Source organism: Microplitis mediator, chromosome 1 (genome assembly GCF_029852145.1).
Source record: "Microplitis mediator isolate UGA2020A chromosome 1, iyMicMedi2.1, whole genome shotgun sequence".
Lineage (NCBI taxonomy): Eukaryota > Metazoa > Arthropoda > Insecta > Hymenoptera > Braconidae > Microplitis > Microplitis mediator.
This window is the reverse complement of record NC_079969.1, coordinates 12,414,183-12,439,987: the sequence shown is the minus strand read 5'-3', so window position 1 is coordinate 12,439,987 and position 25,805 is coordinate 12,414,183. Positions and strand designations below refer to the sequence as shown.

General features: G+C 32.8%; 1 protein-coding gene across 3 annotated transcripts in view; it reads left to right on the top strand.

Moving 5' to 3' along the window:
• Positions 1 to 22,349, top strand: part of LOC130665727 (endoribonuclease Dcr-1) — a 33,621-nt gene extending 11,272 nt beyond the window's left edge. For 2 of the 3 annotated variants that reach the window (XM_057466272.1, XM_057466280.1), the window contains exons 7-16: positions 554 to 1,077; positions 2,408 to 2,610; positions 2,732 to 2,915; positions 5,553 to 5,731; positions 6,005 to 6,156; positions 7,413 to 7,785; positions 14,324 to 14,717; positions 16,774 to 19,583; positions 21,636 to 21,801; positions 22,077 to 22,349. In XM_057466272.1, coding sequence (XP_057322255.1) covers positions 554 to 1,077; positions 2,408 to 2,610; positions 2,732 to 2,915; positions 5,553 to 5,731; positions 6,005 to 6,156; positions 7,413 to 7,785; positions 14,324 to 14,717; positions 16,774 to 19,583; positions 21,636 to 21,801; positions 22,077 to 22,324 — 5,233 coding nt within the window. In that variant the 3' untranslated portion in view covers positions 22,325 to 22,349. The remainder of the gene's footprint in view (positions 1 to 553; positions 1,078 to 2,407; positions 2,611 to 2,731; positions 2,916 to 5,552; positions 5,732 to 6,004; positions 6,157 to 7,412; positions 7,786 to 14,323; positions 14,718 to 16,773; positions 19,584 to 21,635; positions 21,802 to 22,076) is intronic. The other variant, XM_057466288.1, reaches the window with a different exon arrangement.
• The last annotated feature ends 3,456 nt before the right edge of the window (positions 22,350 to 25,805 follow it).

Sequence of the window (25,805 nt, the reverse complement as noted above, 5' to 3'; positions counted from 1 at the left end):
AACTTCAGGTTCATCGAAATAGTCTCAAATTTTGAATTTCATTTTTGAGTTTTTGAGTTTTTATTTTTTATATGCATGCAGAGACAAAATTTTTACATTTGTTTTTGCCCCAAGAAAATTTTTGTTTTTAATTCATAATGCAAAAAATTTCTGGGGCAAGTAAAGACTTCCTTGGGGCGAGTAAAAATTTTTGTGCTAAGAAATCCTTTTTTTTTTTTTGTGTATAAAAAAAAATGTTATCGTATATTTGACAAGCGAATGTCGCAAGTCAATAGATTTTCACGACAATCGCAGATGTTTATTATAATTTAAATCCGATTAACTTTTTAGATTGATAGTAAAACAAAAAAAAAAAAATTTATTTATTCAACAGGGTCAGAAATTATCAATCTAGTAGATTTCGAAATTCAATACGATCTTCGATGCAATGAAGAGACATTTAAAAATTAAAAAAAAATATTTTATGTCTACTCATTGATTTTTTTTTTTTTCGTTAGCAAGATGTCTCTTAGCAAAATACGTATTTGAACAAATAGATAAATCTGTTTTCCAGGTATAGCTCAAAACCAAAAGAATATGTTGTTGAATATAAAACTGGAACAAAGGGAACATTACACAGTGTACTTGAAAAAGTAATAGTAGATGCAATGAATTTTTTAGACGATCATCGGTATGATCCAACGGAAATTTATCAAGATGAATTTCTAGAGGACATCCAAAAAATTCCTGATCCAACCGCAAAGCCCCGTGAATTGTTACAAGATTTTTCAATTATACTTGAAACTTTGGGTCCATGGTGTGCAGATCGTGCTGCATTATCTCTTTTAGTTTTAGCTGAAAAACTTAAAATTAAAACACCGTATGAACGGCATTATCTACTGCTTAATATGATAGCATCTGTTATGATAAAAATTCGTGCAATTTGTGACTATGAATTCCGAAACATTCCTGAAAAAAGTAAAATTTTGAATTACTCGTCACCTAAAGTACATCGCTTGTTAGAAGCGCTTAAAACATTTACTTCTTTTCATGATAAGAGTAATAAAAAATGTATTAATAATAGCAAATGTGTGCCATGTAAGTATTTGAAGTTTTAATTATATTTTATACTGAGAGAAAAAAATAAATATTTTTAAAAAATGGTTGATTCAAGTATTTCAGTTACTTAAATAGTGCCAAGCAATTATTTTCTTCTTTAAAGTTAAATAATTACTTTGTTCAAGTATTTTATTATTTAACTGAAGCTCCGAACGTTCATTGAACGAAATTATCTACATAATTGAAAAAAATTATCTAAGGCTAAAAATACTCAAATTAAAGTAAAATGGGAACAGAATCGGGTATAAAGAGGTCAAATAAACAATTTAGCGAAACCACCCTCTGAAACCACCGATATATCTAACCCCCACAAAGAGTATTTTTTAAAGTTCCGTCACACACCCTTCTAAAATTCTGTAAAAATTCATAAAATATCCTCTTCACATGTAGAATATTTCCAGCCTATTTCAATTATGCGGAACCAAACCCTTCATCAACCCTCACGCTAGTAGAGTCTGTTCACTACAGACGGTCCATTAAACTCCCACAAGAAAGTCTGGAAACCGTCTGTACTGATATAGACTGTACTAGCGTAAGGATAGGTGAAGGGGTTGGTTCCGCTGAATCAAAATAGGGTAGAAAAATTCCACATACAAACAGAGGATTTCAGGAATTTTTTCTTAATTTTTAGGAGAGGGTGCGTTGGAACTTTTTTTAAAATACTCTTTGTGTGGGTTACATATATATAAGGGTGGTTCCGGTAACTTGTCTATTCGACCCTTTACACTCGACTCCGTGCCCATTTCACTTTAGTTTGAGCATTTGTGGCCTTAGATAATTTTTTTCAATTATGTAGATAATTTCGTTCAATGAACCTTTGGAACTTCAGTTACATTTTATTTACTTGCTTAATGTTAACAAAAAAAAATTATTTTGTCAAAAAAATATTATTTGACGCCTTTTTTTATTCAATGTTATTCAGATTAGTTTTCTACCTTAACAAACATTGTTTTTATGAACCATAAAATTTAAATATTTAATAGTTTATAGATTTTTATCAATACCCATGAAAAATATTATTTTGTTAAATAGAAACAAATTCTTTTCTTAGTGCAAGAATTTTTTTATAATTTTTAATCATATCTTTCTTGAATTCCTTTTTTTATTTAACCAAATAATTGGTTTCTTAAAGTTTTCAGTTGTAATAGATTTGAAATTATTAAGGAAATTACCGAAATATTTGGTTGCTTTAAGTAATTAATGCTTCTAGAAATTTATTGCTAAAGTAAAGTGAAAAATAATGACTTGAATTTTATTTTTTTTCCCTCAGTGTAATAAATTACAATTATTTAAGTAACATTTTTTACAGATAACTTTAATAAAAATTTTATTAATATTCAAGACCAAAATACGAATAAAATAAATCCTAGGCAATTCCATAAAACAAATGATAAAACAAAAATATCTAAGTTTTCACGACCTCATCGAAATATTACAGACCCTGATTTACTTTGTGGTATCGTATTTGTAGACAAAGGATTTACTGCTAAAATTTTGTTTTACTTGTTGTATGTAAGTACCGTTTATAAATTAAAAGTTAAAATAAAAATACAAAATTTTTCATATCATCAATGTGAATATTAATGTTCTTATCAGTATTTATTAATGCGTATTTAAAAAATTTTCTCAATAGGAAATCGCTAAATGCGATGATGATTTAAATTATTTATCGCCTCTTTATACAACTGAGAGAACTCATGAAGAAAAGACAAATTGTCAAGATCCTGAAATGGAACATCGGAAGCAAGAGGAAGTTTTGAAACGTTTCAGGATTCACGAGTGTAATTTACTTATCGCAACGGCAATTTTGGAAGAAGGTAAGATGTCTTAATTAGTATAATAATAGTAATTCCTAAACTTCCCACTAAGAAAATTGAAAATTGAAAATTTTTAAGGTCCTAAGAGACTATCCTGATCATTTTTAGGAGGATGTCGAGTGTATAAATGTGTGTATGTGCGTACGTACGTGTGTCAGTATGTAAATATTCTATAACTTTTGAACGGATTAACTGATCTAGATCTAGATCTTTAACATCGTATGCGAAGCGGCTTATTAATTCCTAGGTGCTGTGAGAAATTGAGCTTGATCGGTACAGTACACTCAGAAAATTAAGTAATTGTGTTTATTATGTTAAATTTTTAATTTCAATCATCTAGAATGATTGGAACGTTTTTCAATGCAAAAATATAATACAAATTATTTTCAATAAAGTTCATTCAAATTCTGCATTGTTTTCTAGTTATTTCCATTTTAATGCCAAGCTTATTAAAATAATAGACTTCTAATCGATTTTAAGAACTTAATTTTAAATGAAAATTACTGGAAAACAATGCGGAATTTGTATGAATTTCGCAAGAAATAATTTGTTGGGAACAAAATTGTCTACAAAAAAGGTCCTACGACATTTTTTGATAAGTCTGATAGTTTTGCTGGAAAGATAAAAAGATCTAGAAATTTACTATAGATTTGACTTCAAGCTCCAATAACTTTCGAACAGATGGATTTATCAAAAAATGATAAGAAACTTTTTTTGTAGAGCGTTCAATTCTCTACAGAAATAGTTGATGGACATTACAATGCAATTTATGGTTCATTAGTTTCAAAAATCAGAAGAAATACAAATTTTTTCCCTATGTTGTTCTTTTGGGAAATCGAAAAGTGCGATGCGGACAATCTTAATATTAATATTAAGGGCTCATATTTTCAGAGGCCTATTTCGGCATCTAAACGAAACTTTTGAGCCTGGTTCTAAAAAAAAAAAAAAAATTTTTGTTTTTCTTGAAACGCCCTAACGTATATACACTCGGACATCATCTTGAAATTAGCCAGAATAGCTTCCTAGAACCTCAAAACGTCAAGATCTGATAGCAATTCGATTTTCGAAAATCAGACCGAAACCAATAAGTTTCCGAATTTTTGAAAATTTTTAATTTTCTTAGCGGAAAGTTAAAAAGTATGCTCAAACTTTTCGAATTTATAAACATTAGTTGCTATACTAAATAATTAAATTTAAAAATCATCGATACGAAATGAAATTTTAGAGCTCCAATTAAAAACTCCGATTGAATCTAATTGGAAAATTCTAATCGGATTTAATCGGAAATTTCCGATTGAATTTAAATCAGTTTTAATCGGAAAGTTTTGAATGAATCCGATTGAAAGTTAATCGAAAATTGGACAGTTAACCGGAAAAAATTTATTATTTTCCGATAAAATCTGATTAAGAAACTTGAATTGGATTCAATTGGAAAATAATTGAAAACAAAACCGTTATCTCCTAGGGGTGTGCGAATATCGTTCGAATCGAATATTAATATTCGATTCGAAAAAATTCGAAGTTCCTGAATAATTCGAAAGCTCACGAAGCTATTCGAAAAATTTCAAATAATTCGTAAATTTTCGAATAATTCGCGAATTATCGAAATATCACTGGATTTTCTATTGTTTCCCATTTGAATTCTATTGCATCGTGTATCAAAATATTCTACTTACGAATAATAGTATACTTTTTGATTTAAAATAAATTACCCGAAGAAAACAATAGCTCAATTTCAATGTATGTTCATCTCTGTCAGTAACATAAAAAATCTAGATACTATTGGCAAGAGATATTTTCAATTTATTTTGGTTTTTATAATTATTAATTTCCGTTTAAAAAAAAAAAAAGAAGAAAAAGGTTACACATGCAATATTTTAAAATTCTCTATAAAAAAAACTTGGAGAAATTAGTTAAGAGAATTTTAAAATATTGCATGTGTAACCTTTTTCTTCTTTTTTTTTTTTTAAACGGAAATTAATAATTATAAAAACCAAAATAAATTGAAAATATCTCTTGCCAATAGTATCTAGATTTTTTATGTTACTGACAGAGATGAACATACATTGAAATTGAGCTATTGTTTTCTTCGGGTAATTTATTTTAAATCAAAAAGTATACTATTATTCGTAGTTCGAATTATTCGCACACCCCTATTATCTTCTGATAAAATTCGGTTAAAATATTTCTATCGGATGTGATCGGATTCAATCCGAAAATATCGAAAAAATGAATTTATTATTTTTCGATTAAATTTGATTGAAAGTCAATCAGATACTTGGAACGCTCTCGCGCTATTCTAATTTAATGTTTGTTTTTGATCGAATCTGATAGAAATCCGATCAAATTCAATCGAATTAAACGGAGTTTTTAATCAGGGCAATTAGCAGTCAAACGAAATGTGGTAAATACATTTTAGTCTACAAATTTTGAAAATTAGAATTATAATATTGACATCAATTTTACTAAAATTTATTTAACGAATTTCGTTCTAAGGGGCAGGGGGGGGGGGTATTGTCCAAGGATGCCCTTAATGTATTTTATTTAAAGAATCACTAATTCTTTTGTAATTGTGTCTAATTATTGATTAACACTCTTTATTTATATTAAATTATTAATGTGATATTTAATTTTTAGGAATTGAAATACCAAAATGTAATTTTGTAATGCGATTCGATTTCCCTAAAAGCTATCGATCTTATGTTCAATGTAAAAGTAGAGCAAAAGCTGTTGATGCTTTACATGTGCTCTTAGTAGAAAATTCAACCTCTAAAGAATGTGTATGGAAACTGTCACAATATCATTATATAGAAAATGTATGAAAAAAAATTAATAAAAACATTTTTCTGCCCTCCGGCCGGAAAGTGGCAACTTTCGGGCCGCTGCCCTGAACGAAGTTGCAACTTTCCGGCTCCGCCGAGTAGAAAAATAGTTTACGCACCTTGGCCAGTAAAAAAGAAAGCCTCAGACATGTTTGTCAGCCTCAGCCAACAATTACATGTGATCTGAGACATTTCTTATTTCACTGGCCTAGGTATGTAATATACTATATATCGTCATTTATTATAATTAAAAATTTTCATTATTAGATTTTACTCAAAAAATGTACAAATAATGAACCGACGGAAGCCGAGGAGATTGAAGCCGATTTATATTCAAATTTAATTCCATCTTACCAACCATTACAAAATGAAATCGGAGCAATAGTAACATTCAATTCAGCAATATCATTAATAAATAGGTAATTAAATTTTTACATTTTATTTACACATGGTCGAGTACTCGTCAGACGCCTGTCCGTAATAAAAGCGTCTTTCCCTCAATCGGCAGTTACTGAGTCTAAAAAAACTTCCCTGGCTTCCCTAATTAAAAACTCCGATTAAATCCGATTGGAACTCAATCGGATTTCTATCAGATTCCATCGAAAACAAACATTGTATCAAAATTACTCGAGAGCGTTCCAAGAATCCGATTGAATAAAATTATTATGTTCCAATTAAATCCGATAAAGAATTTTTTATCAGATTTGATCAGAAAATAATAATTTTCTTTAAATTATATTCCGATTGAATCCAATTAAAATTTTTTAATCAGATTTATTCGAAACTTTCAGATTAAATTCGATTAAAATTTTCCAATCGAATTCAATCGGAGTGTGTGATTATTATCCATTCTGAAGAGTTCCGTAGTAGAGAGCTCGTTATAAGCCTCTGTTAAAATTGTCAAGATTATGAACTAAGAATAGTAAAAAATAGACAAATTAATGATGAAAATTTACTAACGTGTTACGCAGATCATAATTGAATCAACGTTAAGTAAAATATAATTTATTTTTCATAATTGTATTGATGAATTACATTTGAAGCTGAAATTATTATTATTATTACTGTAATTAATACCGTTATTATTATAATTTTTTGCTTTATAATTATTATTAGTACAAAAAGATAAGTATTCGTTTTAGCACTAGATGAATCGGAATAGTGGCAAATAGAACAAATCGTAAATGTAACGTTTGAAATCATATAAAATGAAACAGGCTTATCACGGGTAGTCGACTGTAAATACAAATTTATTCGATCATTAGAACCCCGTAATCAGAGTAGATGCGGATTAAAATAAAATTCACATTCACTCAAAATCACTTAGCTGAAAAAAATTGAATGTTTATTTCATAGGCGGAGAAACTTTTCGAAACCTCTACTAACGGAGTGAATTCGGATTAAAGATTCACTTCCGATAATTCACAGTGTATATAATCTAATGAAATATGGCCGATGCCGTGTTTCATAACTAATATCATTGAGTTATTCCAACTATAAAATTAAATACATACCGTACAAATTAGCCGCCTCTGAAGAAATTCTTGATCTATCGACTACAAACGAATAATAACTATATTATGAAACCTCAAAATATGAGTTCGCAATTATTAATAATTATGGTCAACAATACGAAATAACGAAATTCAAAAAATAAATAATAATTTGTTTTCAGGTATTGTGCTAAATTACCTAGTGATACATTTACACGTCTTACCCCCGAGTGGTCGATAGCAGAAGTAACTATTGATAATAATTTGAAATACATATGCTCTTTAAGATTACCTATAAATTCACCCCTAAAATACGTTATAATTTCCCATCCGATGCCTAACAGAGCTATGGCTAGACGTCTAGCAGCGTTACAATTGTGTATTAAATTACATAAAGAAAATGAAATTGATGATAATTTATTGCCTATTGGGAAAGAAAATTTTAAAGCTAGACCCGAAGATGCTGAAGTTCCGGCGTTACCCGATGAAAGTCAATCTGATCTCTCTGAAGCACGGCCGGGTACAACTAAGCGTCGACAGTATTATTATAAAAAAGTAAGTATTCTATTAGAATTTAAATAATAGATTTAGGTTTATTAATGCCAGGTTTATAAATATTACATAATTATACATAATATAAAGCAATCTGCACAAGGCAGCATTTGTAAGTACAAAAAATAAAAAGAGAAACAATATTCAGAAGAGATTCAACAACTCACTCCACTTCACCGAAATGATTATGCATCTTAAAATCAGTTTAAAAGTCTAGCTCTAATAAGTAATCATAAATTTTGTTTTTAAATACTTCGAGACTATTAGAGTTTACTATATTACTAGGTAATTCTTCCCATACTCTTATCACAGTCACCAAAAATGAGCGTTCCAAATAAGTCGTCGTAAAGCGCGGTAATTCGAAAGACGTGTGTTTCTTCGCTGCTAGCCTATCCGAACGTCTGACGTCTACTTCTTCAACAAACAAGTTCCGCAGATAGTCTGGCTTGCCAACACTCAACAACTTATACAAAAGACAGGTGATGAAGTACATTCTACGGTATTTGACTGATAACCAGCCCAGATCTTTACGATATATGTACTATCGTCGATAAGTAAACGATCGGTGCTTAACGTCAATTAGAATTGCTCGGGAGCGTTTTAAGTTTCCGATTAAATTCGATTAAAAATTTTAAATAAGATTCAATCGGAAAATAATAATAATTATTATGACTCGAGTCTCGCTCTCGAGATCAAACTAACTGTAGTTACGCTACTGTCCTCATGATGTCGCCACAGTTTTCAGCTTCTATTTAAAATTGTACAATCTAGTTACCTCTCTCATGCCCCTAAGACCTCATAACGCTTTCTGTGCGCGTGGTGATCGCTTCGTAAAAAAAAAAAAAAAAAAGTATACGTTTCAGATTAATAAATTTGCAATTAATTGGTGAAAATGGGAAAAAGGGCTGCTGACGAAAGAATAGATAAATTGCAAAAGAAGCTCGCTAAATATAAAGAGCTTGTAGACGGTGCTTTGGCTGAAAGACGGGCCAATATTGATGAGGAGGACTCTGAGGAATCTTCTGGTAAGTTCCAGGCAGCCGCCATCTTAGCTGTCTACCTCTCTCTCTTATATTTCTTTTAATGGCGAGTGTCATTCAGTATACAACTGCTATAATATCAATCGCGTATTATATCAGTGACACTCGTACAATGTGACTAGGGACGGGAAAAATTGCGTCAAGTTCTGACAGCTTCCTAACCTAGATCTCGATCTATTCTTTACAGATGGATCGTCTACTGAAGAGACTCGGTCTCAAACGAAGAGCGTCCCGACTGATCCTGACGGAGACGATAAGCTAACGGTTAACTCGGAGAATAATTCTGAGGTTATCCCGAATGAAGTTGCAGTCCAGCTTTTAGGTGGTGCTAAAAATAGTAATTCAAAAGACACTTATGAGATCAATCCCCAGGTAGCTGAGCTCTGGAATGAGATCATTAAAGAAGGTCTCGGGAAGGAGGTTAAGCAAGAGCTAATTAAATCTTATCCCCAGAAGGGTAACTGCTCTCTTGCTGCTCCTGCACTTAATGAGGTGTTATTGCCTCTTTTAAACAAGACCACCAAATCTCGTGACAAACATCTTGGTAATAACCAAGACCTGCTGGGACTTGCACTTGTCTCTTTGGGCCAAGCTTTGGGCACCGTGTTTACTGAAGCAGAGGAGAGTGAGCTAAAGGAGGAGCTGCTGCAGCAGCTATGTAACTCTAGTAGACTGCTATGTGAGCTGATGCATCAGCTCACAAAGACAAGAAGAGTATATATTATGCCGAATGTTGATGATAAGTATAAAAAACTTTTAGAGGATTCTGTGACAGACTCTACGTTGTTCGGCGAAGATCTTGTCAAACGCATAAAGGCGGCTAACTCGGTGGACAAGGTGTCCCAGTCACTTAAATCGCAGCCAGTCAATACCTCATTAAAACCTAGGGGTGGTTTAAACTGGAGACGCCCGCCTGTAAAAAGTCTTGCGACAACTCAGGCGGGCAACAGATTCTCGGATCCTTTCAAAGGTTTCCCGAAGGCAGCTGCTTACAAGAACCAGAGACCTCATCAGCAGGCTCAGACCAGGAGCCAGACGAGGTCGTCACAGTTGACACAACCGAGTCGCAGTCACGAGTAGAGGTAAGAAAAATTGCTGGTAGATTACGTCAATTTAAGCAGGCTTGGTCTGATATTTCGGCAGACTCCTCAATTATTGAAATTATCGAAGGGTTTCGTATACCATTCACCACCCTCCCGTACCAGTCATCTGCGCCTTCTGACCAACTGGTGCGGCCGCCAGATGTACCTTTACTCGATGAAGTCATTTCTAACTTGCTAAATATTGGTGCAGTAGAGAAATGTAGGCCGTGTGAGGGTCAATTCCTGTCTCCATTTTTCCTAGTCCCAAAGAAAAATGGTAGTAAGAGATTTGTACTAAATCTAAAAGGGTTAAACGTCTTCATTGATAAAGTCCATTTTAAAATGGAAGACATAAGAACTGCGGTCAGGCTCATGAGCAGAGGCTGCCATATGGCTACAATTGACTTACAAGATGCTTATTTTATGGTTTCCATATGCAGAGAGCATCGGCGTTATCTGCGATTTAGGTGGAGGGGTCAAATCTACGAATTTGTTTGCTTGCCATTTGGTCTCTCGTGTGCGCCGTGGGTGTTTACTAAAGTATTGAAGCCAGTTATGAGTTTGTTAAGAAGCAAGGGTTTCTTATCCACCATTTATATTGATGACTGTCTTTGCTTGGGTGCGACTTTCATTGAGTGTGTGGCTAATGTTAAATATACCACTGAGTTGTTTTGCTCTCTTGGCTTTATTATTAATAATAAAAGTCAGCTGACACCAGCACAAAAATGTAATTTCCTAGGTTTCCACTTAAACTCTCTCACACTAGCACTAGAATTACCACCTGAGAAGAAGGGAAAAATTCTTGACTTGATTAAGAAATTTAGAAGTCCAATTAGATGTAAAATCAGAGATTTCGCACAATTTTTAGGCACTCTGACAGCAGCTTGCCCAGCGGTGCAGTATGGTTGGGCTCATACCAAGAGTCTGGAGAGGGAGAAATATTTAGCTTTGCTGAATTCTCGGGACAATTACGAGGCTAGGATGCATCTAGACCTCTCAACCTCGGCCGATTTATCATGGTGGGAATCTGTCATCGGGAAGGCGTCTAACCCGATAAGATCAATGGTGTTTTGTAGGACGATATTCTCCGATGCTTCAGGTACAGGCTGGGGAGCAGCATGTGAAGGTGAAGTGGTTTACGGCAGTTGGGACCCGTCCGAGGCTGCAGAGCACATTAACTATCTCGAATTACTGGCGGCGTTCAGAGCTTTGGAGTCGTTCGCTGGTGACTTAGTAGACGCTGAGATCCTGCTCAGGATTGACAACACTACGGCTATTGCCTATATAAATAGAATGGGTGGTACCCGCTACCCAAAGCTCAATAGTATCGCTCAACGCATTTGGAGCTGGTGTGAGGCTAAGAGGTTATGGATTTTTGCCTCTTATATACCGTCTCGCGAGAACACGGAGTCTGATCAAGCTTCTCGTATGGAGAATATTGATACTGAATGGGAGCTCGCTCCTTGGGCTTATGATCGTCTGTGTAGAGAGCTGGGCAGGGGAAGTATTGACCTGTTTGCTTCTGCGGATAACCACAAGTGTGAGAATTATTGTTCCTGGTTTAGAGATCCCAGAGCTTTCTGTGTTGACGCGTTTACGTTTAGCTGGTCATTTATACCATTCTACGCGTTTCCGCCTTTCTCATTGATACTGAAGGTCTTAAGAAAGATCGTAACGGACCAAGCCTGCGGTGTGGTAGTTGTGCCTGATTGGAGCGCCCAGCCATGGTACCCACTATGGTTGTCATTGCTGCTGGGGCCTCCAGTAGTGTTTACACCTGATGATCAACTTCTTCTTTCTCCTTGCAGAAAAATTCAACATCCATTAGCCGGGAAACTAACGATGCTGGCGGGTTTATTATCAGCCAGACCTTCGGACAGAGAAATTTAGACAAAGCAGCCGTAAATATGTTGCTCCGCTCAGTGGAAGGTTCCACACTAACAATGTATAAAAAATACATGATAGAATGGTATCACTATTGTTCGGAGAAAAATGTCAACGCATTCGATCCGGAGATTCCAGTAATTGCTAACTGGATGGTTCAGAAATTTGAACAAGGTGCTTCTTATGGGGTTATAAACTCCTACAGAGCAGCCCTATCTTTTTTCTGTGGGGATCGGGTTGGTAAAGATCCAACGTTTACAAGACTACTCCGCGGCATATATAAAATAAAACCTGCCAAGCCACGGTATGAGAAGATTTACGAGTTGGACCCGGTAATCAGCAAGATCAGCTCGTTGTATCCACTAGATTCACTGACTCTTCCAAAACTTACGGTTAAGTTAGTGGTACTCTTGGCACTGATAACAGCGCATCGTAAGCAGACTCTGGTCAGCATCAAGCTTGAGAACATTAAGGAGGTCAACAAGGGTATCGAGATCAGGATCCCAGATCCTATAAAAACGTCAAGACCTGGAGCAGCTCAGCCACTTTTAATTTTACCAGACTTTGAAGACCGGCCTGAATTGTGCGCCGCGTCAACACTCAGGCATTACCGAGAAGTGACAGAGACGATTAGGCAAGGAACTCAGCAGTTACTGCTGACATCTCGCAGTCCCTTTCGGGCAGCCACGAAGGACACTGTGAGTAGATGGATCAGGGCTTTCCTAGTTGAGTGCGGAATCACGTCTGACTACGCACCACACAGCATTCGGCATGCTAGCACGTCTACCGCGTTAAAGAAGGGTGTGGACCTGTCAGTGATAAAGAGTCTCGCAGGTTGGTCGCAGAATTCGCAAACGTTTGATAGATTTTACAACCGGCCGTTAGTGAAAGACAAACGCGAGTTTGCTAGGGCTGTGCTTTTAAGTGGCAGCAGTACATTCAAACAATAATTATTTTATTCATTTAATTATTTGCTAATTTTTTATTTACTTGTCATTATTACCTATTAATTAATAAAGAGTTATTATAACCAGAGGTTTTTTCGTATTTCTTGGTATATATTTGTTTTATTGTAGCTCTAAACATCTACAGTTAGTTTGATCTCGAGAGCGAGACTCGAGTCATAATTAGAAGATCGAGCGAGCCCGCCGAAGGCGGGCGAAGCTCGATCATAATTATGACGAAAGTCTCGCTCGAAGAGATCAAGAACCCACCCCATTTGATTTGCTGTTGGTGAACAACTTTATTAACCCACCCAGAGGAAGTGAAGGCTGAACGATATGAGGTCTTAGGGGCATGAGAGAGGTAACTAGATTGTACAATTTTAAATAGAAGCTGAAAACTGTGGCGACATCATGAGGACAGTAGCGTAACTACAGTTAGTTTGATCTCTTCGAGCGAGACTTTCGTCATAATTATGATCGAGCTTCGCCCGCCTTCGGCGGGCTCGCTCGATCTTCTAATTTTGTATGATTAACTTTCAATTGGATTCATTCAGAACTTTCTGTTTTTCCGATTACATCTGATTAGAATTTTTCAATCGGAGTGTTTAATCAGGGCAAGTATCTGATTTAAATTTTTTAGTCAGATTGAATCAGATTTAATCGGAAAGTAACCCTTATTAATAGAAGCGGTTTAAAACGATTTGCAATGTTAAATGCCCACAAGAAAGGCGATTCAAAAATATTTAAAGTATTCAAAAGCATTAAAAAGTATTTAAAAAAATTTTTTTTCTAATCGTTATAAATCGTTTCTTTTAATAAGGGAATGAATTTTTTTAAAATTACTTTCCGATTTAATCCAATTGAAATTTTTTAATCAGATTCAATCGGAAAATGATAATTTTTTTCCAACTAACTTTCTGATTTCCGATTAACTTTCAATCGAGTTCAGTTGGAAATTTTCGATTGAATCCGATTAGAATTTTCCAATCGGTTTCAATCAGAGTTTTTAATAGTAACACGACTTGATCTCTCTGGACAAAATCTCTCATGATGGCCATACTATCACTTCAAAAATTTGACGTTCAGTGATTTTGATTAACTTCACAGTAAGTTTACGTTAAGTTCTTGCAATTGACGATGATGTCAAATTTGGGCTGGGAATTTCCCATGATTTCATATATGTATATGTTACACATTCTATTTATTTATGATAAACACATAAAATGTGAAAAAAACCTGAATACGATTCCAGTCGTAAGTATGTAGAAATCATTATAATTACATAGATTATTATAAGATCTCGTTTATAAAGATCGTGTTTAACAGATTTTGTCCTGAAGAGATTTTTTCGTGGGGAGATTTTTGTCATGGGGTGATTTCGTCTGGGGAGATATCATGGTGGAACTGTTTTTAATCAGGGTAGAGCTTTATGTATCGGCTATGATAAATCTATTATCAAGTTTTGTAGGATAATAATCTCACAGTTGAGTTAGATGTATTACTTAAAAGTAAATATATAATTTTTAGTTTATTAATAAAACAAAATTCCGAATGACTACAGTAATTTTTTTTTCCTTTTCAATAATTGCAGATAGCTGAAGCATTGACCGATTGTCGCCCGACAGTCGGAGTTCCCGCTTACTTGTATCATATTAAAATGGTTCTAAGTTGTCCATTACCCGAAGAACAAAATACACGGGGGAGACGGATTTACCCTCCAGAAGAATCGGATATTGGATTTGGTATTCTTACACTAAAAAAAATTCCAAAACTTTGTCCCTTTCCTATTTACACCAGATCAGGAGAAGTACAAGTCGAATTAAAACTTAGTAAAAATACAGTGGTATTAGATTCTATTCAAATAGAACGAATTTATACATTTCTCAATTATACTTTTACGAATGTGTTAAGACTTCAAAAATATTTGATGATTTTCGATCCAAATGCATCTGAAAATTCTTACATAATTATACCCGTGAAAAAATGTAAGTTAATTAGTGTATTGTGTGACAAGAGATGAAACCAAATGACTTCAGATTAGGGTGAAATTAGCTGACATCACCCGCAGTCTGAAATCGTCTTTGATCCATTGTCACACATTAGATTTTTCATGATTACCTGCATCAGAATTTCAAGATTCAGTGTCAGCAGCCAGTCAGAAACAAGTTAATTTAAGACCAATCGTGTGATCAACTATTAACGCAACTGTAAATTGTGATTTGTAATTTATAATTAATCGGAAACCATAGATACTATTTATTATTTACACTCATTTTCGCACTGAGACAAAAAAAAATACAATTCAACTAATTGTTTTTCTTGTTTCCATAAATACTCAGAAGCATCAATTACTGAAGGTAAGCAAATATTTCGACAATTTAGTTGATACCTTCACAAAGTTATTACAATTAAAAACTTCAATAAAACAATTATTTGGTTAAATAAAAAAAAAGGATTTGAAAGAAAGAAAAATATTTTTGCATTAAGAAAGAAATTTGTTTACATGTGTGAAACGTATTTAAAAAAATTTTTCATTAGTGCTGTACAATTTGACCGACTAAACTGGCCATAAAGTTTGACCAGGTTAATTAGTTCATCAGCCAGCTAGCTAATTTAAATTCATCAGTTAACTTAGTTAACCGGTTACTCAGTTAAATTAGTTAACTGGTTAATCGGTCAAACAGTGAAATTGATATCTTGCTATTTGTAAGCTAGGAATTATGATTAAATAACATATCATTAACGTATGTTGAAAAGTACAATATTCATCAGATGAATAAAATTACTTAAATTATTAGATTAAAGTTTTCTTTTCATAACATGTCAGCACAATGAAAATAATTATATAGTTTCAATAAATTCATTGTTCCGAAACCAATATTAAAATATTTAAATTTTCTTGATAATACAAGAAAAACAACTCCAGCATAAAGATATCATTTCAAAAGTAAACATGCAGATAAATTACAATCAAGTAGTCAAACTGAAGACCTTGACTCCAGTGATTCTGATTCTAGAAGTGAGAACGTTTCAAATTTAGATTCTTCTCCAATTAAAAAAAAATGAGTTCAAGTGTCTAAAAAGCCATATTACAGCAACAGAGAACGCAGTTGTTAAATTTTTTTCTTATAAATATTAAAAATACTATCGATCCTACTCAAAATCCTCTGTGAAAAGTGACTATAAAGTTTATAATCGGAGAATATTCTGAATTTGAATCGTTGCCACTTCTTAAAATGAATGTCAAAATAATTAACAAAATATTTTAATAATATTAAATTATAAATCAAAATGTATTGACCGAACCGATTGAAACAATTTTATTGTATTCAATTAAAACAATATAAAATCAACTATACCTAGAATCAGAATCACTAGAGTCAAGGTTTTCAGTGACTATTTGATTGTAATTTATCTGCATGTTTACTTTTCAAATGATATCTTTATGCTGGAGTTGTTTTTCTTGTATTATCAAGAAAATTTAAATATTTTAATTGCTGACATGTTATGAAAAGAAAACTTTAATCTAATAATTTAAGTAATTTTAATCACCTGATGAATATTGTACTTTTCAACATACGTTAATGATATGTTATTTAATCATAATTCCTAGCTTACAAATAGCAAGATATCAATTTCACTGTTTGACCGATTAACCAGTTAACTAATTTAACTGAGTAACCGGTTAACTAAGTTAACTGATGAATTTAAATTAGCTAGCTGGCTGATGAACTAATTAACCTGGTCAAACTTTATGGCCAGTTTAGTCGGTCAAATTGTACAGCGTTATTTTTCATTTTCGAATCGTCCCGTCTTTCAACAATTAGAAAATTGGACTGTTATTTAGTGATTAAAAATTATTGTCAAGTATTTAAAAAATTGAACAACTTAAAATTTCCCCAAATTATTGAACAACGAGTGATTTAGAACTCTTGTAAAGGCTGTAAAGGCACTGAAACTCGAAGTTTCGATGTCGGTATCATGAAAATAATGTTTTACTTTAAATAAAATAATTGATGCATCAGTATTTAAAAATTTCAGATTTAGTTGATGGATTTGAAGATGTAAATGTTGATTGGAATTTTTTAGACGTTATTTATGACAACCGTAATACAATTCCCAGTGATATTAAAGAAGAAGATCGTGTTAATTTTGAATTTGACCCTTCTCGATATCACGACGCAGTAATAATGCCTTGGTATAGAAATCAAGATCAACCTCAATATTTTTATGTAGCCGAAATTTGTAGAAATTTGAGTCCTAAATCTTCATTTCCTGGCGATGGCTATAGTACATTTGAAGAGTATTATAAAAAAAAATACGATATAAAAATCCAGAATTCCGAGCAGCCGCTTCTAGATGTTGATCATACGTCAGCTCGATTGAATTTTCTTACTCCGCGATACGTTAATAGAAAAGGAGTTGCATTGCCAACAAGTAGCGAAGAAACCAAAAGAGCTAAACGTGAAAATTTAGAGCAAAAACAAATTTTAGTCGCTGAATTGTGTGCCATCCATCCGTTCCCTGCATCATTGTGGAGACAGGCCGTATGTTTACCTTGTATTTTGTATAGAATCAATGCATTATTACTTGCCAATCAAATAAGGTGCCAAGTAGCAGACGCGATAAATCTTGGACAGCAATATTTAGATTCGGATTTTGAATGGCCAGCGTTGAATTTCGGGTGGAATTTAGCTGAAGTATTGAAAAAATCTAAAGAATTTGATAAAAATATATCTAAAGATCGTGGAAAATTAGTTAATTCACGTGACACTACTGCAGAAGTAACTCAAAATAATATAAAAGTACAAGATAAAAAAAAAGACCACGTGACGACTAGTAATAGCATTGGCAGCTGGGGTGATTTCAAAGAGGTTAAAAATGATTGTAATTCTAATGGTGAATTGGAAATCGGCACTTGGTCTAATGATATGGCAATAAATTCAATGGATATAGATGATGAATTTAAGCAGTTGCCAAATAATATAACTGTACTACAGCCAGAGTTTTCATGGAATGATGTACGATGCGGATCACCAACTTATGAGTCCGAAATAGGAGACTACTATTCTGATGATTCGTACAGCGACGATGGATATATTGAATCATCTGATGAAAGTGAAGATGAAAATCGTGGATTACGAATATCGTATACTGGTGATAATATAGCAGAAGCTGTTGAAGACGAGTCGAAAATATCAAAGCAACAAATAAATAAAAAAATAATGGATCTTTTTAATAATGATAAAAATTTCGATAACATTTTTTTAGCTTACAGTGAAAATAATGATAATAAATTGGAATTAAAAAAACATGAATCCCAACATTATGAATTTTCTAAAAAACGTGAAAGTGAAATAATAACAAGTGACTTATTTATAACCAGTACTCAACAGATATTATTTGACATGAAAAAAAAAAATCAAAATAATATTGATAGTATTTATAAACCAGGAAATTTGAATTTGAATTTTATAGAAGACGTTAGAAGAGTAGGAGATTTAATAAAAAAAGATATTTCACGTGAAAAATCATTAAATTACAATAAAAAAAATTTGAATGACATTCCAACCCCTAATCTTTATAAAGTCAATGACACGTCATTTAGTTTTGATCATCAGCCAGAACTACGAGGTAACCCTGGGCCCAGTCCTAGTTTAATTTTGCAAGCTCTGACGATGTCGAATGCTAACGACGGGATTAATTTAGAACGTTTAGAAACTATTGGAGATTCATTTTTAAAGTATGCGATCACAACATATTTATATTGTACATACGATGTAATACATGAAGGGAAATTGAGTCATTTACGTTCCAAGCAAGTGAGTAATTTAAATCTATACAGATTAGGCAGACAAAAGATGCTTGGGGAAAGTATGATAGCAACAAAATTTGAACCACATGATAATTGGTTGCCACCTTGTTATTATGTTCCTCGAGAACTTGAGCAGGTTTTTATTAAATCAGGAGTACCGTCGACTCTTTGGAATCAAGCTGACATTCCATTACTTGAAGCGATAAATCTTAATGAAATGTCAGAGTTAATAAAAGAAACGGAGTATAAACTTGATATGATGAGAATTGAATTAGACCGAAACGAAACTCGAGACACTGATGAATTTGACAGCTTGCAATGTTCTATTCCTTATAATTTAATTACGCAGCACAGTATTCCAGATAAAAGTATTGCTGATTGTGTGGAGGCGCTTATCGGGGCTTATTTGATAGCTTGTGGTCCCAGAGGAGCTCTTCTGTTCATGGAGTGGCTGGGAATTCATGTTTTACCAACGACCGAAGTTATTCATACTAGCAACCATAATAAGCCTCTAGATAAGTATCCAGGTAGTAGTCAATTTGTTAAAAAAATGAATGAAAACGGACAAATGATTTGGTCACAAACTCGATATGGAAAATTGGAAGAACCGCGGAATCCATTGTTACGACATGTACCTGATCCAGAGAATGAATTGAACGTAATGTTGGATGGCTACAGCTGCTTAGAAGAAAGTATTAATTATAAATTTAAAGACGTTAGTTATCTTCTTCAAGCATTCACGCATGCGTCTTATCAACCTAACAAATTAACTGATTGTTATCAGCGTCTTGAATTTTTGGGTGATGCTGTATTAGATTATTTAATTACCAGGCATTTGTATGAGGATTCAAGACAACACTCGCCAGGTGCATTGACTGATTTAAGGTCAGCGCTCGTTAATAATACGATATTTGCATCATTGGCTGTTAGATGTGGATTTCATAAATATTTCCGACATCTTTCTCCGGGGTTGAATGTAGTAATCGATCAATTCGTTAGAATTCAAGAGGAAAATGGGCATTCGATAAGCGAAGAGGTGAGTCTTTAAATGAAGTCAAAAATAGAGGGGGGGGGGCAAACAGGGTACTTAAAAAAATACTTTCGGGGACTCAAATACGTTAAATCTTTTTTTTTTTATAATATTCAAAGTAAATAGCAAAAATTATCAGCTGCTATTAAGGAGATACGCTACCGGACCTCTTTCTCACACTCAGAAAAATATACGGGCCTATCTTTGTTGCACTTGTAGAGAAAATGAGAATTTGAAAACAATTTTTCTCGGAGACAAATTAGAATTTTTGAAAATACGAAATTTCTGGCCCTCTGTTAAGGTTTAAAAAACGCTAAAGACTTTCTATTTTAGGTTTCCGGTGTTTATCCGTGAATTTAAAATCGGTTACCGTTATCCCTTAGAAAAAATTTTAATTTTTTGTGAGCAAAATGAAGTATCTCCTAAAAAAGGTGAAAAAAAAATATCTGGAAATTAAATAAATTTGGTAAAATTAAATTTTCTTGTAAGTGATTTACATAAAGAAAAATTACATTTCACATAATTATTGGATGCAAAGGAAGAAAAAAAAATTTTGCAATAGTTTTTATCACAAAACAAAAGTCATTAATATTTTTTGACTGACACTTTCGATTTTTGAATAAGTTTAAATTTCTACTTTAAATTTTTTATTTTTTATTTATTATTAACTTCACAGTAAAAGATTTAAGTTAGTTTTAATTCCAAAGAAGATATTTTAAAGAAAGCATTTATATATTGTTTAACCCAAGTAACACATGATTGAGCAAGATTCTGATGCCAGTGCCTTGAGCAAAACTCCTGGCCACTAGTCTCTTTTTCTACGTATGGGTCTTGCGTAAGATCATGTATCAAGAAATCGTCATCAAAACTTGTGCATGACTTACTCAAGGCATTGTACACAAGAATATTGAAGATATCTTAGAAACGATGCAGTTGAAAAAATTCTGGCACATTTCTTGCATCAGTAACTTACGCATGACTTGCTCAAGGCTCAAGGTTGACTTTAAGTCTTGAGCAGATCTTGAGTAAGCCATGCACAACTGTTTTCAACTATAGTCTTCCTCCAGAATTAAGTTATAATCTGGCACGAATTTCTTGTGTATGTTTAGAACAAGTTTGCACTAGACTTGCTATTGAAATCTGGTCACAAGTATCTGCAGCAAGACATATTGGCAGGGTGCGCGACGAAAACGACATCTGTCGACCGCATTAAATCATCCTCAAAGAGCACAGAGAGAATACGGAAAGTTTTTAAAAACAAATAATTAAAATTTTTGAAGATTGCGAAATATATGTGTGATACCACATTTGAAAGGTGGAAAAATATAGAGTAGATTGTACTGAAAAAAATGAGTATAAAAAATTTTAATAAATACAAAATAAATATTATTTTAAACGATATAAGGTTAGCTTGTAATAATAATAATAACAACAATAAAAGTCATAATAACAAATGAGTTAAAATAGTTATAATTATAATTTTTTCAAAGTTAATATTATTAATTTGCATTAAGTAAAGAAATTAAAGTGATTTCAATTATTCGTAATTTTAAATTTTAAAACTCAATAATTGAAAATACTTTGTGTTAAAAATTTGTAATTTAAAAAATTCTCCGTAATAATTTTTAGCCAAAGATAAACATCATGGATGGAGATGTATAAAACTTGCAATTACTATTTCTGTCAGTATTTTTGCAATTAACAACACAACAACCACTTGTTCTTATTTTTTAACACTGCTTTCATTTAACTATTCACAAGACAAGTGCGATTTAACGCGTATTTCATCCACTGCAGGCGCTACAATCGATTCGATTGTCCCCACCCTATACTCCGCACCCTGCCAATACGTAGAAACAGACACTAGCACCTATCGATCTTGAGAGCAAACTTGCTCAAGAATTGAAAAAGACATGTGAGAAATTGATTATAAAAAAAGAAAAATCAAATTGATTTCATACTATTTTTTTACAAAAGCATAATTTTTCGAAAACAGTAAAAAAAAAAAAAATTCAAAATAATGCTCAATGATATTTACAAAAGTTATAATGTTTTCAGTACTATTTAATTGGAAAAGAAGACAGTGAAGAGGCTGAAGATGTTGAAGTACCAAAGGCTTTAGGAGACGTTTTTGAATCATTAGCTGGTGCAATTTATCTTGATAGTGGAATGTCACTAGATGCTGTTTGGAATGTATATTATAGAATAATGAAGGCAGAAATTGGTAAGAATAATTCATTTTAAGTTACTTATTTCATTGATACTTTATTAACCTTTTGCGCGTCAAAGTTTTTTCGAATCTTCGTGTGAATGATAGTGGAGAGAAACAATCAATTTAATTTGAGTCTTGTGTGGCAATAGTGTGACTTTTTCTTATCGTCCTATTCTTTGCAAGCTCCTGCTTCCTCCACGGTCATTAACGAAGTGGAAAATTTCGTTGATGTGCAAAGGGTTGACATAATTTGAATTTACAATTTTGAATTGTGTTCATATTTATAGAGCAATTCAGTACGAATGTTCCAAAATCTCCAATCCGAGAGCTATTAGAATTAGAGCCTGAAACCGCTAAATTCGGCAAGCCGGAAAAGTTAACTGATGGTCGTCGAGTACGAGTAACAGTAGATGTTTTTGGCAAAGGTTCATTCAAAGGGATTGGCAGGAATTATAGAATTGCAAAATGTACAGCGGCAAAATGTGCATTAAAAAAATTAAAAAAAACACAATCATCCCACCGACAAAAAATTTGATATTATTTTTTAATAAAAAAAATTTAGTAAATTTTTATTTTGTTCATTATTATTTTTAAATATTTAAGAGATCATTGAAATGTAGGTTAGAATGTCCTACTTTCCTTCCTTGATGTGTAATATACTAATTGATTTTTTCATTTTTTTTAACTTTCCATATAACAATCTCTTTCCATTCTTGAGCAAGTCTACTCTCAAGATCGATAGGTACATGTGTCTTTTTCTACGTAAGTCTTGCTGCAGATACTTGTGACCAGATTTCAATAGCAAGCCTAGTGCAAGCCTTACACGAGAAATTCGTGCCAGATTATAACTCAATTCTGGAGGAAGACTATAGTTTAAAATAGTTGCGCATGGCTTGCTTAAGATCTGCTCAAGACTCAAAATTGACCTCGAGCTTTGAGCAGATCTTGAGCAGGCCATACGTAAGTTCCTACTGTAAGTTACTGGCGCCTTACAGCGTATTAATTCCTTGGTACTGTAAGAATGTAAGCTTGATCGGTACAGTACATGTCGAGTTATTCCAAAAATAAATTTTTTTGAAAAATGTTTCATTTCGGATAACTTTTGTTTTTTTCTTTATTTTCCTTCCACGAAAAACGTTCCGATCTTCAAGTACATGAATTTTTGAAAATCACCTAATATTTTCTATACTCTTTCTAAAACTATTTTGAGTGATTCAAATAAAGAAAAATGAACTTCTTTAAATGCTTATAACATAAAAAAACTCAAAACGTTTGAAAGATTTAAAAAATGATTACCATGCGATAAAATATATATTCAAACCTTTGAAAATTTCGCGCCTTAGTAGCGAATAGTATTTCATAGTTTCTTTAGTTTCAATTAAAATTATAATTCATTTTCTGAAGCATTAAAATTAAACATTTATTTTGTAATAAAATCCAATTAAATGATCATTACGCTTTTTGGGCTTCGACATTTTTTTTCATTTTCCAGCTTAGAATATGTTTGACAGGCGATTAGAAAAAAAAAATTTTTTCGCCCTTTTGGATTTGGGTCATAAAATGTTTAAGTTTCTAAAGCCAAAAGGGCGTATAATTTGAGGCATACGCCTTTTTGCCTTTGGAAAATTTTTAACTTCCCGCTAAGAAAATCGACGATTTTCGAAAAATTGGGAAGTTATTGTTTTCACCCCGATTTGCGAAAATCGAAATTTCATCAGATGTCAACGTTTTGAGGTCCTTGGAAGCTATTCTGACTATTTTTAGAATGATGTCCGAGTGTCTGTATGTGTGTGTGTGTGTGTGTGTGTGTGTGTGTGTGTGTGTGTGTGTGTGTGTGTATGTGTGTATGTATGTGTGTGACCGGTCTATAACTTTTTAACTAATGAACCGATTTGGATGGTTAAGGCGGCAATCGAAAAAGCTTGTTGGCCATCAACTTTTCTGAAAATTTCAGATCATTTGATCAAGTAGACTCGAAAATATTGGCGAATTATGGAAAAAAAATTTTTTTTTTTTTAGTTTTTTATCGATTTCTCAGATACGACTCAACCAAACAGTTTCAAAATCTAATCAGCTCTAGAACTCAATAAAACACGTCGATTGCCGCCTCAACCATCAAAATCGGTTGATTCGTTCGTGAGATATCTCGGGCGAAAGAAATGACAAAATACGGTTTTTTTCGAAAACAATGGGATACAAAAGTATTTTCGAGCTCGAAAATGTATTCACAACAATGTTTTCGATCTCAAGGAGCTCGAAAACAGCGGGAAGTTTTGGGGCTGGCCCGCACTGTCAACCGATAGACAGATTTTTTTTTCTCATTTTTAAGCTTAGAATATGTTCGCCAAGTGATTGGCAAAAAAAAAATTTTTTTACGCCTTTTTGGCATTTCGCACGCGATTTCTATTAATTTCTGTCCAAAAACATTGAATTTATCAAGCATAACCAAGAACAAGATTTGAAGAAACGATCCTTATTGATTATTTTTAATTTCTCTAATTTTCGAAGATTAATACGAAACGTCACTTTTTACGAGTTCGAAGGACTCGAAAATACCAATATATTTAAAGGTATTGTCGAGCTCAGAGAGCTCAAAAACGCGTATTGACAATTATGTTTTCCAGCTCCTTGAGCTGGCTCGAGGCTGGTCTGCAAAGTGAACTGTTTTTCAGATTTTTTTTTTTATCTACGCAGGATGTCTTATTTTAGTGCAGACTATTCGGTTCGATAAATTGCCGTTGAGATGCTGAGTTTGCCGTAAGTGTTATTTAGCGCACAAAAATTTACTTAGCGCACACATGGGTACCATCAGTAAAGCCTACTAATGAAAGTGGCTAACGAGCAATATGGCTAAATGTAAACTGGCTAAAAGAGAAAGTGGCTAAGTATTATAGTGGAACTATTTTTTGTAAAATTCATAAAATTAAACTAAAAAAATTTAAATAATAATTATTAATTATTCGTAGACTGAAAAGAAAAATTTTATTTTGCTTATATATTCCTCGAATGTCAATAAATTCTATCAAAATAATTATTAACATTTATATTTTTTGGATTAATTTTCGATTATAAATATATTTTCGTTATTTTTCTCCAAATCTACGATATCGACGGGTGATTTTCCGCCGACAGTCGATTTCGGTGATATACGGTCGAAATGATACTTAGCCGTAATGATATAGTGCCTCGATGACTATGAAATCAATTGTATGTGTACCTATTGGCAGGGAGCCTAGTATATGGTGGGGACAACTGAAATGATCGCAGCGCTCGCTGTGGATACAATTTCGTTAAATCATGCTCTCTTTGAATATAAACACGTGAAAATTAAGTTTAAAAATAGTTCATAATAGTTATTGTGTCGTTAATGTTTGCCTTTGCTCATCGTTTGAGGTTAAAACAATATTTTATAATATATTGATACGGTGATTCCCTGTACAACACTACTTAAGCTAATAGAGTTGGCGTGAATATGAGTGAGACACTAGAGAAAGCGCGTGTGAAGGAAGGTTAAAAAAACACTATGTTTTTTTAGTTACGATTTACAAGCAAATTATCATGAATTAAAATAAAATTGTTTTCTTCAATTTTGTTAAAAAACTCAATTGACTATTCTACTATTTTTTAAACCATTATCATTGTGGTTGTCATATATTATTTGTTTTGATTTTATCGGTTAACCTTATTCTATTCTAAAATAATAGTGTTTATCATTTATTAAAATTTTTTATACTTAATTTTTTTATCGAAATATATTCAATTTAATTTTCTCTATCAAAAATACAATTACACTTTTTTATTTATATCATTATAAATTTTGATATTTTGATTTTATAACGAATTTTTGTTTTTTACACTGATTTTATATATCTTTTATAATTCTCGAGCATGATTTTTTGTAGCCATCAGATGTCGTTTTCGTCGCGCTCCCTGCCAATAATACATGGCGCCACTTTAACATGCTGTAACTCGGAGGAAAATGGTCGTACAGCAAAAACAAAAGAGCAAATTGTAGC